Source organism: Tachyglossus aculeatus (genome assembly GCF_015852505.1).
Source record: "Tachyglossus aculeatus isolate mTacAcu1 chromosome 12 unlocalized genomic scaffold, mTacAcu1.pri SUPER_6_unloc_1, whole genome shotgun sequence".
NCBI lineage: Eukaryota > Metazoa > Chordata > Mammalia > Monotremata > Tachyglossidae > Tachyglossus > Tachyglossus aculeatus.
In genome coordinates this window covers 17958665-17971423 of record NW_024044828.1, presented here as the reverse complement: position 1 = coordinate 17971423, position 12759 = coordinate 17958665, and the positions used below count along the sequence as shown (strand labels likewise).

The following is a 12759-nucleotide window of genomic DNA, read 5'->3' as shown; positions in this document are numbered from 1 at the left end:
TCCTGACACCAGGACCACAGTCCAGGACATCCCATGGATCAGCCACGGGAGACCCCTCCACACCATGGTATCTGGGTATCCAGCTTCTTTGGCTCAAGGCAGGGTGGGTTCCCCAAGGCCCTTGAAAAGCAGTGATCGAGCTGTCCTCTCAGTCTTGGGACCCAACCCTGGACTAGGACAATTTTAGCCTGATGCTGTCCAGGGTCAGGCCCACTCTCCAAAATAAGGATGGAAGTCAAATCCTGCTGAGCCGAAAAACCACCACATTCGCTATTTCTTAAACCATGGCTTAAAATCAATCAATCAATCAATCAATCGTATTTCTTGAGCACTTACTGTGTGCAGAGCACTGTACTAAGCGCTTGGGAAGTACAAGATGGCAACATATAGAGACAGTCCCTACCCAACAGTGGGCTCACAGTCTAAAAGAGGGAAACAGTTCTAAAACAGTTCTAGAGAGCAGATTCCAGTGACCCAAATGTGTATTGGAGTTCTACAGCCTCATTTCCTGGAGCCAAAAACCAGGGGCCTTTGGGCAATTTTTCTAGTTGGTCTAGAATACTTGTGCCACAAGTCCATTTGATTATAACATGAACATAGTAATAATAATTGTGGTATTTGAAAAGCGGTTACTGTGTGCCAACGACTGTACTATGTGCTGGGGTAGATAAATGCTAATTGGATTGCTTACAGTCCATGTCCCAAGTAGGGTTCACAGTTTTAATCCCCATTTTACAGATGAGATAACTGAGGCACAGAGAAGTTAAGTGACTTGCTCAAGGTCATATGGCAGACAAAGTGGCAGAGTCAGGATTAGAACCCAGGTTCTTCTGAGTCCCAGGCCCGCACTCTAATCACTAGGCCATGCTGCCTCTCATATTTCTGTGTGTGTGTGTGTTGGGGGGGTCTTCATACAGCTCACTGCCCACTGATTTTTGTCTGTGGAAATTGTAAAACCTTTTTTCTGGGCCTGGAGGAGCTGAGAATCCAAGTGGGTGACGAGGTGGTTTGAATCCCTTCTTCAGAACTGAGCCATGGCTACACCGTGGCCTAGAACTTAGCCAAACAACTCCCAGAATGTGCTGGGACTTAGGTTAGGGCAGGTACACTTGGGCCAGCGAGAGGCCTGAAACCTGACTTAGGGAAGACTCAGTTCCCTCCCTGGTTCCTCTCCTCTCCAATCTAGAACACCAGCCTCATCAACCAGAAGAAGAAGATGGAGGTCGACCTGTCCCAGCTTCAGACGGAGGTGGAGGAGGCCGTGCAGGAGTGCCGGAACGCCGAGGAGAAGGCCAAGAAAGCCATCACCGACGTGAGTCCCGCCCAGGCGGTCTGCGGGTTCCGGGGAAGATCCGCTCTGCCCGGGAAGCAGAGGCGCTTGGGTTATAGAGGCCTCGTCCCCCACGGCGGCCTCCTCCAGCCCCTCTCCGGAAGCCGGGGGACAGGGGGATTCAGGGAGTGGGGACGGCCCCCAAGCCGGAGTCGGATCTGGCTGTCCCAACCTCCCTCACTGCCCTCTTCTCTCCCCTCCTTCCAACAACAGGCTGCCATGATGGCCGAGGAGCTGAAGAAGGAGCAGGACACGAGTGCCCACCTGGAGCGCATGAAGAAGAACATGGAGCAGACCATCAAGGACCTGCAGCACCGGCTGGATGAGGCCGAGCAGATCGCCCTGAAGGGCGGCAAGAAGCAGCTGCAGAAGCTGGAGGCCCGGGTGAGGGAGCTGGAGAACGAGCTGGAGGCCGAGCAGAAGCGGAACGTCGAGTCCGTGAAGGGCATGAGGAAGTGCGAGCGACGCATCAAGGAGCTCACCTACCAGGTGAGGGGCTGACGTTCTCCCCCTTCACAGAGACTCTTTTTATCATTACCATCCTCCTGGTGCAGCATGGCCTAGTGGCCTGGATGTTAGAAGGACTTGGGTTCTAATCCCAGATCTACCATTTGTCAGCTCCGTGATCTGGGGCAAGTCACTTAATTTCTCTGGGCCTCAGTCACCTCATCTGTAAAATGGGGATTAGGACTGTGAGCCCCATGTGGGACAGGGACTGTGCCCAACCTGATTTCCTTGTATCTAGCAGCGTGAAGTAGAGAAGCAGCGTGGCTCAGTGGAAAGAGCATGGGCTTTGGAGGCAGAGGTCATGGGTTCAAGTCCCGGCTCTGCCAATTGTCAGCTGGGTGACTTTGGGCAAGTCACTTAACTTCTCTGTGCCTCAGTTCCCTCATATGTAAAATGGGGATTAAGACTGTGAGTCCCCTGTGGGACAACCTGATCACCTTGTAACCTCCCCAGTGCTTAGAACAGTGCTTTGCACATAATAAATGCCATTATTGTTATTATCTAGCCTAGCACTTAGAGCAGTGCTTGACATATAATAAGTGCTTAACAAATACCATCAATATTATTATTATTCAAGCACTGTCCTAAACTCTGGGTAGATCAAAGCTAATCAGAACAGACACAGCCCCTGTCCCACACAAGGCTAACAGTCTAGGAGAAAGGAAAAGCAGCTTTCATGTCCTCATTTTACAGATGAGAGACTTACCCAAGGTCACACAGAAGGCCAGGAGCAGAGCTGGGACTAGAATTCAGGCCCCAGGACTCTCATCACTATGCTCTATCATCTAGGACTCAAAATCATGTCTTTCTCCCCCCTCGGTTTGTCAAATCCACCAGTCTTCCTTTCCAAATCCCCTCACTTTTCCCTGACACACTTCAAAAGATAAGTTGACACCTGTGACCCCTCCATTCTCAAGGTTCCTCTCCTGAGCCCTCACCCACTCTCTGGGGGCTGCTGAGGGTTGAACATTTGGGTGGGCAGACAGGGGTCAGGGAGCTAGCGCTTGGACCCAGAGCAGGGCAGAATTGTGGTATTTGTTAAGCGCTTACTATGTGCCAGGAACCTTACTAAGCGCTGGGGTTGATACAAGCAAATTGGGTTGTACACAGTTCCTGTCCCATGTGGGGCTCACAGTCTTAATCCCCATTTTACAGATGAGGTAACTGAGGCATGGAGAAGCGAAGTGACTTGCTCAAATTCACAGGAGAGACCATTGTCGTCCGCTTCCACAAGCCGTGGCCCCGAGAGAGCTGAGGCGGGCAGGGGGTCAGGGACCATGGCAGAGATGGTTTCACATAGCAAACTCAGGGCAGAGAGGGACATGGGTTTCCTGAATCCCAGGCCATTGTGGTCTGAAGGGAAAGACCAGACAGGACCTCTTAACTAGAAGCTTGTTGTGGGCAGGAAATGCATCTACCAATTCTGTTGTATTGTACTTTTCCAAGCGCTTAGTACAGTGCTCTGCACATAGTAAGCCTTCAGTAAATACCACGGAACATTCCAACCCAGCCTGAGGCTAATCCCAGAGACCAGGGTGTTCACAGCTTCAGTAGATCTAAAGCATCTTTGAGAAGGCTAGAGAAGCAGTGTGGCCTAGTGGAGAGAGTTCAGGCCTGAGAGTCAGAGGTGCTGGGTTCTAATCCTGGCTCCACCCCATACCTGTTGTATGACCTTGAGTAAGTCACTTCTCTGTGCCTCAGTTCCCTCATCCGCAAAGTGGGAATTCAATACCTGTTCTCCCTCCTACTTAGCCTTGGAGAGTGCCATGTGGGATCTGATTAGCTTGTATTTATCCTAGTGCTTAGTATAGTGCTAGTAAGCACTTAACAAATATCCCAGTTACTAGTAGTATTATTAGAGGAGAGAGAAATGGTGCTGGAGTTTACTGAGCACAGAGCTCTGTACTGACACCTGGGAAGTACATCAGTGGCACAAGAAGCAGAGAGATGACACTCAAAGGGGTCTTTTCCACCTGGAAAAGCCAGCCATGCCAGAATTCCAGGACCTCTATGACTCATTGTCTTCTAGACCCCTGGGATCGATTCCTCCCACTCAGAACCTGCCCAGGGGAAGTTAGCCGGGTCCCGGGGTCTCCTCACCTTGACTCTGGTCTGCGGGGTCTGGAAATCGGGGGGGCCGATGGAGGAAGACTGGAGGGATGAGGGAGGGAAAGGGGACACAGTTCCCCTCTTTGAGTGCGGACACCCACCCCCGCACACTCCCCGCCCCCGGCAGACGGAGGAGGATCGGAAGAACCTGCTGCGGCTGCAGGACCTGGTGGACAAACTCCAGCTGAAGGTCAAGGCCTACAAGAGGCAGGCGGAGGAGGCGGTGAGTGGCTGCCGGACCCCCGGCCGGGGGAGCCCTGGGAGACGGGCGAGGAGGACTGGCACGCGGCTGGAGGGACTGCCCCGGGGCAGGGAGCCGGGACCGACTCTCCGGAGCAGCTGAGGGTGACCCCCGGGCTGCCCCCTTCCCCAGGAGGAGCAGGCCAACACCAACCTGTCCAAGTTCCGGAAGGTCCAGCACGAACTGGACGAGGCCGAGGAGCGGGCAGACATCGCCGAGTCGCAGGTCAACAAGCTGCGGGCCAAGAGCCGTGACATCGGTGCCAAGGTGAGGCCGGGCACCAGGACCCCCTTCCCCTCGTCCTTTTCCCACCTCCCTCCGCTCCACCAATTCTGGGCTCACCCCATCAATCAACTGAGCGCTTACTGTGTGCAGAGCACTGTACAAAGTGCTTTGGGAGAGTACAACAGAGCTAGTAGGCATGATCCCTGCCCTCTGGGAGTTTACAGTCTAGAGGGGGAGACGCCTCCCTTGGGCTTAGACACCCACTTCCGTGCCCCACCTCTCCAACCAGCACCCCTGAAGCCCCCCAAACCCCACTCTTGCTTCAGTTAGCCACAGTGTCTCAAGCCCCTGGCCCCTCAGACCCTGCCTGGGTCCAGGAAACTCATTCATTCATTCAATCGTATTTATTGAGCACTTACTGTGTGCAGAGCACTGCACTGAGCGCTTGAAAGGAAATGAAGTTGGTCTGACACTTAAAGACCTCCAGGGCAGGAGGGCTCATTCCAGTTTCAACTCCCCCAACTCCCCACCCCGTGACTCTCCTGGGCTCACACCCCCTTTCCCCTTCTTCTTCTCCCACAGAAGCTCCATGATGAAGAGTAAGGACCCCAGTGGTCCCCCCCAAGCCAACGCTGCTTCCTCCCCCTCAATGGCCCCGCATCCCCCGGCTTCCCCAAACTCTGCAAAATAAACGGCTGCAACGGATTCATAATAATAATAATGGTATTTGTTAAGTGCTTACTATGTGCAAAGCACTGTTCTAAGCGCTGGGGAGGTTACAAGGTGATCAGGTTGTCCCTCGTGGGGCTCACAGTCTTCATCCCCATTTTACAGATGAGGTAACTGAGGCACAGAGAAGTTAAGTAATTTGCCCAAAGTCACACAGCTGACAGTTGGTGGAGCCGGGATTTGAACCCATGACCTCTGACTCCAAAGCCCGGGCTCTTTCCACTGAGCCACGCTGCTTCTCAGCGGGGATGAACTGGGATGAACTGGGGGGTGAGGACGGGCCGAAACTGGGTTAAAGCCGGGCTAACTGGCTCTCTTCCTGGGCCCCCCTCAAAATTCCTGGGCCACTGGAACTATTCATTCATTCATTCATTCAATCATTCAATCGCATTTATTGAGCACTTACAGCGTGCAGAGCACTGTACTCCACTGAGCCTGCAGGGGGCGCTCACCTGTCTCTGTTAACACACAGAGTGTTTTATACACACACACACACACGCACACGTGCGCGCACAAATACACACTCAGGCACAGATATGCACACGGACACACATGTATGCACACAGATTCCTACACCTTACATGGATCCACTTTCACCTGGACTCTCTTTACTGCACCACAAGGTAGCCTTATCATCACAGGGAAAAAACACATGGTTAGACGTCGATTCTTTTAATGGTTGTGACTGTCCCCAGGATTCCTTGGATACCCCTTCCCCCTCCCCACACCACCCTGTCCCCCTCGCCATCTCCTTCATCCTTCAGAATACGGGGTCCTGGAGCCAATATTCCCGGGGTTGGGGGGAGGGTCCGGAAAGCAGTGAGTTGGCTGAATTGTCCATCTCATCCTCCTGCAGGCCCTGGGAGGGACTGGGTGGGAGGGCAGGGTGCTGGAGCCAGGGAAGCAGGGTGCTAGAAACCAGGGGAGCAGGGTGCTGAGCTGCAGGGGTGGGGTCCAGGAGCCAGGAGAGCAGAGTTCTGGAGCCAGAGGAGACAGGGGAACCATCCTCCTCCTCTCGCTCCCCCTCGGACCCTGCGGCCTGTACCTCCCTGGAACCAGGAGTGGGTGAGGATTCAGGGTGGCGGGGAGGGTGCCCAGGTTGGAGTCAATCCCCATTGGTCCCTGAAAAACAAACGAACCCAGCCTCAGGGTGGGTCTTCCCTGACACCCAGGCCCCAGACCCCAGACTCGGGCGGCTTGGGAGTTGTGAGGGAGAGGAACGGGGCAGAACACAAGGTACTCACCCCGGGCACAGCCTGAGCCATGCAGGTAGGAGGGATCGGGCACCATCTCCGCCCGGTAGATCTTGAAGGCATCGTAAGCAAAGACGGCGACGAGGAGAAGGCCGAAGACCTTGGGTCAGAGGGCAGAGGAGGGGCTGGGTTTAAGGCAGGGCCTGGGATGGAGATCGGGTGAGCAGAGAGCAGGGCGCCTTCCTCAGCCCCCTGGGGTCAGTCGGACAGTCAATCGTATTAACCAAGCACTTACTATGTGCCGAGCACTATACTAAGCACTGAGGAGAGTACAATACAACAATAAACAGACACATTCTTTGCCCACAATGAGCTTACATTCTAGAGCTTGCAGGGCAGTGTCCTGGCATTGGCTGGAGGGGGGGATACCCCCTCCCCAGGGGGCAGGGCCCAGAGAGTCTGGGGGTGCAGAGAAGCTGGGGGTGGGGGAAGGACCAGCTAGAGGTGGGGCTAAGGGTGGGGCCGTGAGAGCGGGGCTTACGAAGGCAGCAATTGCAGCTCCATCCCGGACCATGATGGCCGCAAAGGAGACGACCAGGAAAATGATGATGGCGGTGACACAGCGGAGGAAATCCTGGTCCAAAAGAGGGGGTCGGAGGGAGGGGGAAAACGGGAACCCCTGAGGGTCAAAACTGGCACGGGGAACCGGGAGGGGGAGGAGGATGGGAAAGGGGCTTGTGCCAGTAACAGCTCCCAGCACTTAATACAGTGCCTGGCTCATAGTGAGTGATTGACAAATACCATAAAAAATGAATACAAAAAACAGCTCTCCCCAATCCATGCCAGAATCCCCAGCCTCCAACTTGGGGGAGAGGGGGTTGAGGGGAGCCGGAGTCTTCAGGAGGAGAGGGGTTGGTGGCAAAGATTCCTCACCAGGCAGGGCCAGTTGAGGCGTTCGAAGCGCTGGTAGTACTGAGTGGCATAAAGGAAGAGGAAGGCCAGGGTGATGAAGAACTCCAGCAGGGCAGCCACCAGGTAGGCTGAGATGGACGCCGTGAACAGGATGAAGATGATGAAGGTCAGAGCCTAGGGACAGGGCCAGTCTGAGCACTCTGGGGAGGGGGTGTCAGTGAGCCTTCTCCCCCCACTCTGCCACACCAGGGGTTCCATATAGCCACTCTGTTCCACCGGGGAGACCCCCAAAATCACCCTGCTCCAGGGGTCCCTACAAGCCACTCTGGTCCACCAGGAGGGCCCTCACTGTCCATTCCTAAGGGAGCAAGCTTCATCTCAGCTGTCTCAGACAGTACCTCCTCTTCCCCTGGCCCTCTCCAAGACTCCCACCATGCAGGAGAACCAGCCATGAACCCCCAAACTCCAGATCTCCGCCCTCCACATCCCACTGGCCAGGGTCCACCAAAGTCAGCAAATGCATTCCCCTGTGGGACCAAGCTGAGGCCTTCAGAAGTGAAGAGTTTCCACAGACTCCCTCCTCCACCTCCTGCTCCTGAATCTCACTCTTTCATTCGATCGTATTTATTGAGCGCTTACTGTGTGCAGAGCACTGTACTAAGCGCTTGGGAAGTACAAGTTGGCAACATATAGAGACAGTCCCTACCCAACAACAGGCTCACAGTCTAGAAGGGGGAAATAGACAACAAAACAAAACATGTGGACAGGTGTCAAGTCAACAGAACAAACAGAATTAAAGCTAAATGCACATCATTAACAAAATAAATTGAACAGTAGATATATACAAGTTGTTTGATTCCACTATACGATGAAGATAACTCTTCATATACAAACTTGCAGAGCATTTGAAGAGACCCCAACACAAGTTTTATAGGTGGGCTTTGCTCATACTCAGTCAATAAAGCGCAAATTCCTATTGCTTTCCACTTCTCACTGCCTAAGCTGCTCAGGGATAGCGATATTGTCTACCAACTCCATTGTAATGTACTCTCCCAGGCACTTACGCACACAGTAAGCGCTCAAAATACCATCGGGTAATACATCCTGAGTCTAACCTGAGTCCCCATCACTGCAAGTGTCAATGTGGGGAGGTGGGAGAGGAAGAGAGGGAAAGAGATAGAGCCAAGGGGATCCTGGTTAGGGATGGAGGAGCTGGAGAGTGGGTGGGAAGTGGGGAAGAGTTGGTGGGAGGATGGAAGGGAGAGGAGGAAAACTGAGGAGGAGAAGGGATAAAGGGGAGGGAGACAGTGGAAAGAAGTGGGGGTGGGAGGGATGGGGGCGTTACCAGCTCGGCCTCCAGCAAGAGGCCTTTGAGGGAGGTGAAGAAGGTCTTGTCGATGGCGAAGCCCCGCAGCCCCTCGGGTTCCCCCTCCACCGGAGGCTTGTCCCGGGAGGCAAACATCACTGCTGAGCGGGGCCGAACCGGGCCGGAACAGGGCCAGGGGTCCAGAGGAGCAACCCGGCTGAGGGGGGTCTCCTGACTCCGGGAAGGGAAACGGAAATCTAGGCCTGGCAGAGAGGGAGAAAGCGGGGGAAAGGGAAGGGAGGAAAAAAAGGAGGAAAAGCGAAGGGGAGAGATGAGGTTGGGGCCAGGAGGACTGGGCGGGGGTCCAGGAGGGGCTCAGGCCGGCCCCGGCTGCTCTGGGTCCGGGCTACCGGGCACCGTCCGCCCCCAGGACTCTGCCGCCAAGATGCCCTCGGCTGTGCCCGCCTTGCCAGGCTCCGAGGGGCGGGAGCTGCTGGGGGTGTGCGTGGCAGGGGGCGACCCCTCCCCGGGCTCAGAGCTGGAGACTCAGAGACACCCCAGAGACAGCACAGAGACCCCACAGCCACAAAGAGACACAGTGTGGGGGGACCCCAGGAAAGTTCGGAGCCCTAAAGTCTTTGTGTCTGATCCCCAAGAATGATGAGGGGGTGGTCAGTGGGGGGACAGGGGGGTCTTCCAACTTCTCCCTCTCTTTTCAGCTCCAGGTTCCCCCTGCAACTTCCCTCCCTGTCCTTGCTCCAGGCTTGGTGGGGAGGTGGGGGGGTCCCAGGCTCCCCCCAGAGCAAGCAAGAGGACAAAGAGGGATTGTTGGGGGGCTGGGGAGGGCAGCCTGGCTGAACAAGGAGCCAGCTGTGAGCGAGGCCTGCTGGCTCAATGAGCCTCTGTCTCTGTCCCTCGGCCTGCACTGGACAGACTCTACCCCCGCAGGTCCGGGGGAGGGGGTGGGCGGACCCCCAAGCTGGAGGAATGGGGAGGGGAGAGTGGAGGGGGGCAGGAAGCGAAACGGGGCCCAGGGGAACCAGGGGTGGGGAGGAGAAATTAAGTACACATCTTTATACGCTATAAATTCCTTATTTCCACTTAGCAATGTCCATCTTCCCCTCTAGGCTCCCCCCTCTGTTCGTTAGAATGATAAATAATGATGACGTTTGTTAAGTGCTTACTATGTGCCAGGCACTGTACTAAGCGCTGGGGCGGATACAAGCAAATAGAGTTGGACCCAGTCCCTGTCCCCCCTTCTAGACTGTGAGCGCGTTGTTGGGTAGGGACCGTCTCTATATGTTGCCGACTTGTACTTTCCAAACGCTCAGTACAGTGCTCTGCACACAGTAAGCACTCAATAAATACGATTGAATGAACGAATGAATGCGGATCACGGTTTTGATCCCCGTTTTACAGATGAGGGAACTGAGGCACAGAGAGGTGAAATGACTCACCCAAAGTCACACAGCAGACACGTGGCGGAGCCGGGATTATGGGCAGGGAATGTGTCCGCTAATTCTGTTGTGCTCTCCCAAGCGCTTAGTACAGTGCTCTGCACAGAGTAAGCGCTCAATAAATATGATTGATTGATTGAACGACAGGAGCTGGAAGACCAGGGGGAGGACAAGACAAGAGGGAGCGGAGAAGGAGGGGAGTGGATTAATCGCTCCAGGGGAGAGGGGCTGGGGGCAGAGAGAGAAGGGGGCTGAGTTGGAAGCAGGGAAAAGGGGCACGAGGGTCATCTAAACCACTTTCACTACAAAAATATTTATTCTGACCCTGACCCCACAGCACTGTCTCCCACCTCCTCAGAATCATAATAGAACAGCAATAAGAGGAGACTTGTGACAGGCACTGCCTCTGAGGTCTTGTCCCTGAGAGAGACGCTCAGAATAATCCAGAAAATACTGAGGGCTTAGGGTAAAAGGATCACACCTCAGACAGGGTGTTTTACATGCACAGAACGTCCAGGAAAAGGGGATTTGGGAGGAGATAGTAATAACAATTTTGATATTTCTTAAGCGCTTACTATGGGCCAAGCAAAGTACTGAGTTCTGGAGTAGATGTCATTCATTCATTCATTCGATCATATTTATTGAGCGCTTATTGTGTGCAGAGCACTGTACTAAGCGCTTGGGAAGTACAAGTCGACAACATATAGAGACGGTCCCTACCCAACAACGGGATCACAGTCTAGAAGCGGGAGACAGGCAACAAAACAAAACACGGAGACAGGTGTCAAAATCATCAGAACAAATAGAATTAAAGCTATATTAATCAGATTGGACACAGTCCCTGTCCCATGTGGGGCTCACAGTCTAAGTAAGAGGGAGAATAGGTATTGCATCCCCTTTCTACAGATGCAGAAACTATTCTATTTATTTTGTTAATGATGTGCATTTAGCTTTAATTCTATTTGTTCTGACGACTTGACACCTGTCCACATGTTTTGTTTCGTTGTCTGTCTCCCCCTTCTAGACTGTGAGCCCGTTGTTGGGTAGGGACCATCTCATATTTACTATTCTATTTATTGTATTTTGTTAATATGTTTTGTTTTGTAGTCTGTCTCCCCCTTCTAGACTGTGAGCCCGCTGTTGGGTAGGGACTGTCTCTATATGTTGCCAACTTGTACTTCCCAAGCACTTAGTACTGCACACAGTAAGTGCTCAATAAATACGATTGAATGAATGAATGAATATGTTGCCAACTTGTACTTCCCAAGCGCTTAGTCCAGTGCTCTGCACACAGTAACCGCTCAATAAATATGATTGAATGAATGAATATTATATGGCACATCACCACTCTCCCCTCCTTGAAAATCTCATTAAAATCCCATTTCCTCCAGGAGGCCTTCCCTGATTAAGCCCTTTATTTCCCCTATTCCCTCTCCCTCCTTCATCACATATGCACTTAGCGCTGTCCCTTTGAAGCACTTGATATTCACCCCACCCTCAGTCCCAAAGCACTTGGGACTGAATCTGTAATTTAACTTGGTGTCTGTCTTCCTTTCTAAACTCTAAACTCCTGGTGGGCAGGGAACATGTCTACCAATACAACAGAATTGGGAGTCATAATCCCTGCCCACGAGGGACCTAGAGTCCAAAGGGGGAAACAGACATTAAAATAGATTAGGGAGAGGGAAAATAGTAAAGTGTAACGGTGTAGAGCTCGCCCAGCAGGAAGGACTGAGTTTAGACAACAGGAAGAACTTTTTGAGGAATGTGGGACCCTAGGAGCTAAGAGACCTCTGGGCAGGCCTTGGAAAGGTGGCAGAGAGGAATTTGAACAGCCTGGGTCCTCTCCAGGGTCTGGGGTGCCCAAGGCAGAGGGGGCCAATTCTCCAGGACTCAGCCTCCCCAGGCTCCCCAGGGTCCTGGGAGGTGACCCAGAGCCACCCTGCTGCAAATTAAGCTGATCTGATCTCAGCCCTTCAGGGTTGCCCTGCTTGATTTGCAGGGCTAGATTCCCTTGGAGCCCTTCTGCGATTTGGAAAACTTCTCGTTTGTCAATCAGCGATCCGGTAGTATTTATTGAGAGCCTACGATGTGTAGAGCACTGTGCTTGGGAGGGTAAAACACACAAGCCCTGCCCTGGAAGAACTTACAGTCTGATGGGGGAGGCAAACAAAAAAGTACTTATAAATAGTGGGACCAGGAGAAAGAACAGGATTATAACCATTGGCTGCAAGAGGAGGGGAGGATAAATAGCTAAATAAGTGGAAATTAACTTAAAATGATATGTACATACGGGCTGAAGGTAGGTGTAGAAATATAAATGCTAACAGTGGGTCTTGCTTTGACATGTCCTGGAGTGGTGGAGTTGGATCAGGGAAGGACTTTCTGGAGGTGGGAGTGGGGGCTTTGAAGATGAAGAGAGTTGCTATCTGACCCCTTAAGCCCCTCTAGCTTGGCTCAGTGGAAAGAGCCCGGGCTTTGGAGTCAGAGGTCATGGGTTCAAATTCCGGCTCCGCCAACTGTCAGCTGTGTGACTTTGGGCAAGTCACTTCACTTCTCTGTGCCTCAGTTCCCTCATCTGGAAAATGGGGATTCAAACTGTGAGCCCCCGGTGGGACAATGTGATCAACTTGTAACCTTCCCAGCACATAGAACAGTGCTTTACACATAGTAAGTGCTTAACAAATACCATCATTATTATTATTATTCTAGGGCCCCTATGAGGCAGGAGGGAGATGGGGAGGGGGCAC

The 12759-nt window shown here is 53.1% G+C and overlaps 2 protein-coding genes across 2 annotated transcripts in view; one reads left to right on the top strand and one right to left on the bottom strand.

The window, feature by feature from the left end:
• Nucleotides 1–5112, top strand: part of MYH6 (myosin heavy chain 6) — a 32385-nt gene extending 27273 nt beyond the window's left edge. Inside the window, exons 33-37 of the mRNA XM_038740952.1 lie at nucleotides 1187–1312; nucleotides 1544–1819; nucleotides 4074–4169; nucleotides 4320–4454; nucleotides 4995–5112. Of these exons, the coding sequence (XP_038596880.1) occupies nucleotides 1187–1312; nucleotides 1544–1819; nucleotides 4074–4169; nucleotides 4320–4454; nucleotides 4995–5015 (654 nt within the window). The 3' untranslated portion in view covers nucleotides 5016–5112. The remainder of the gene's footprint in view (nucleotides 1–1186; nucleotides 1313–1543; nucleotides 1820–4073; nucleotides 4170–4319; nucleotides 4455–4994) is intronic.
• Nucleotides 5113–5814: 702 nt separating this feature from the next.
• On the bottom strand, nucleotides 5815–9296 carry CMTM5 (CKLF like MARVEL transmembrane domain containing 5). The gene is made up of 5 exons (XM_038741408.1): nucleotides 8592–9296; nucleotides 7268–7420; nucleotides 6876–6968; nucleotides 6386–6494; nucleotides 5815–6263 (listed from the first exon to the last, which is right to left on the bottom strand). The coding sequence occupies exons 1-5, from the start codon at nucleotides 8706–8708 to the stop codon at nucleotides 6247–6249; spliced, it is 489 nt and encodes a 162-aa protein (XP_038597336.1). The 5' UTR covers nucleotides 8709–9296; the 3' UTR covers nucleotides 5815–6246.
• Between the last annotated feature and the right edge of the window lie 3463 nt (nucleotides 9297–12759).

Coding starts and splice junctions, on each gene's coding strand:
- CMTM5 (XM_038741408.1), bottom strand. CDS start 8,708: ATGTTTGCCTCCCGGGACAAGCCTCCGGTGGAGGGGGAACCCGAGGGG. Junction 7,421..8,591: donor TCTTGCTGGAGGCCGAGCTG/GTAACGCCCCCA, acceptor CCCTGTCCCTAG/GCTCTGACCTTCATCATCTT. Junction 6,969..7,267: donor GCCTCAACTGGCCCTGCCTG/GTGAGGAATCTT, acceptor CTTTTGGACCAG/GATTTCCTCCGCTGTGTCAC.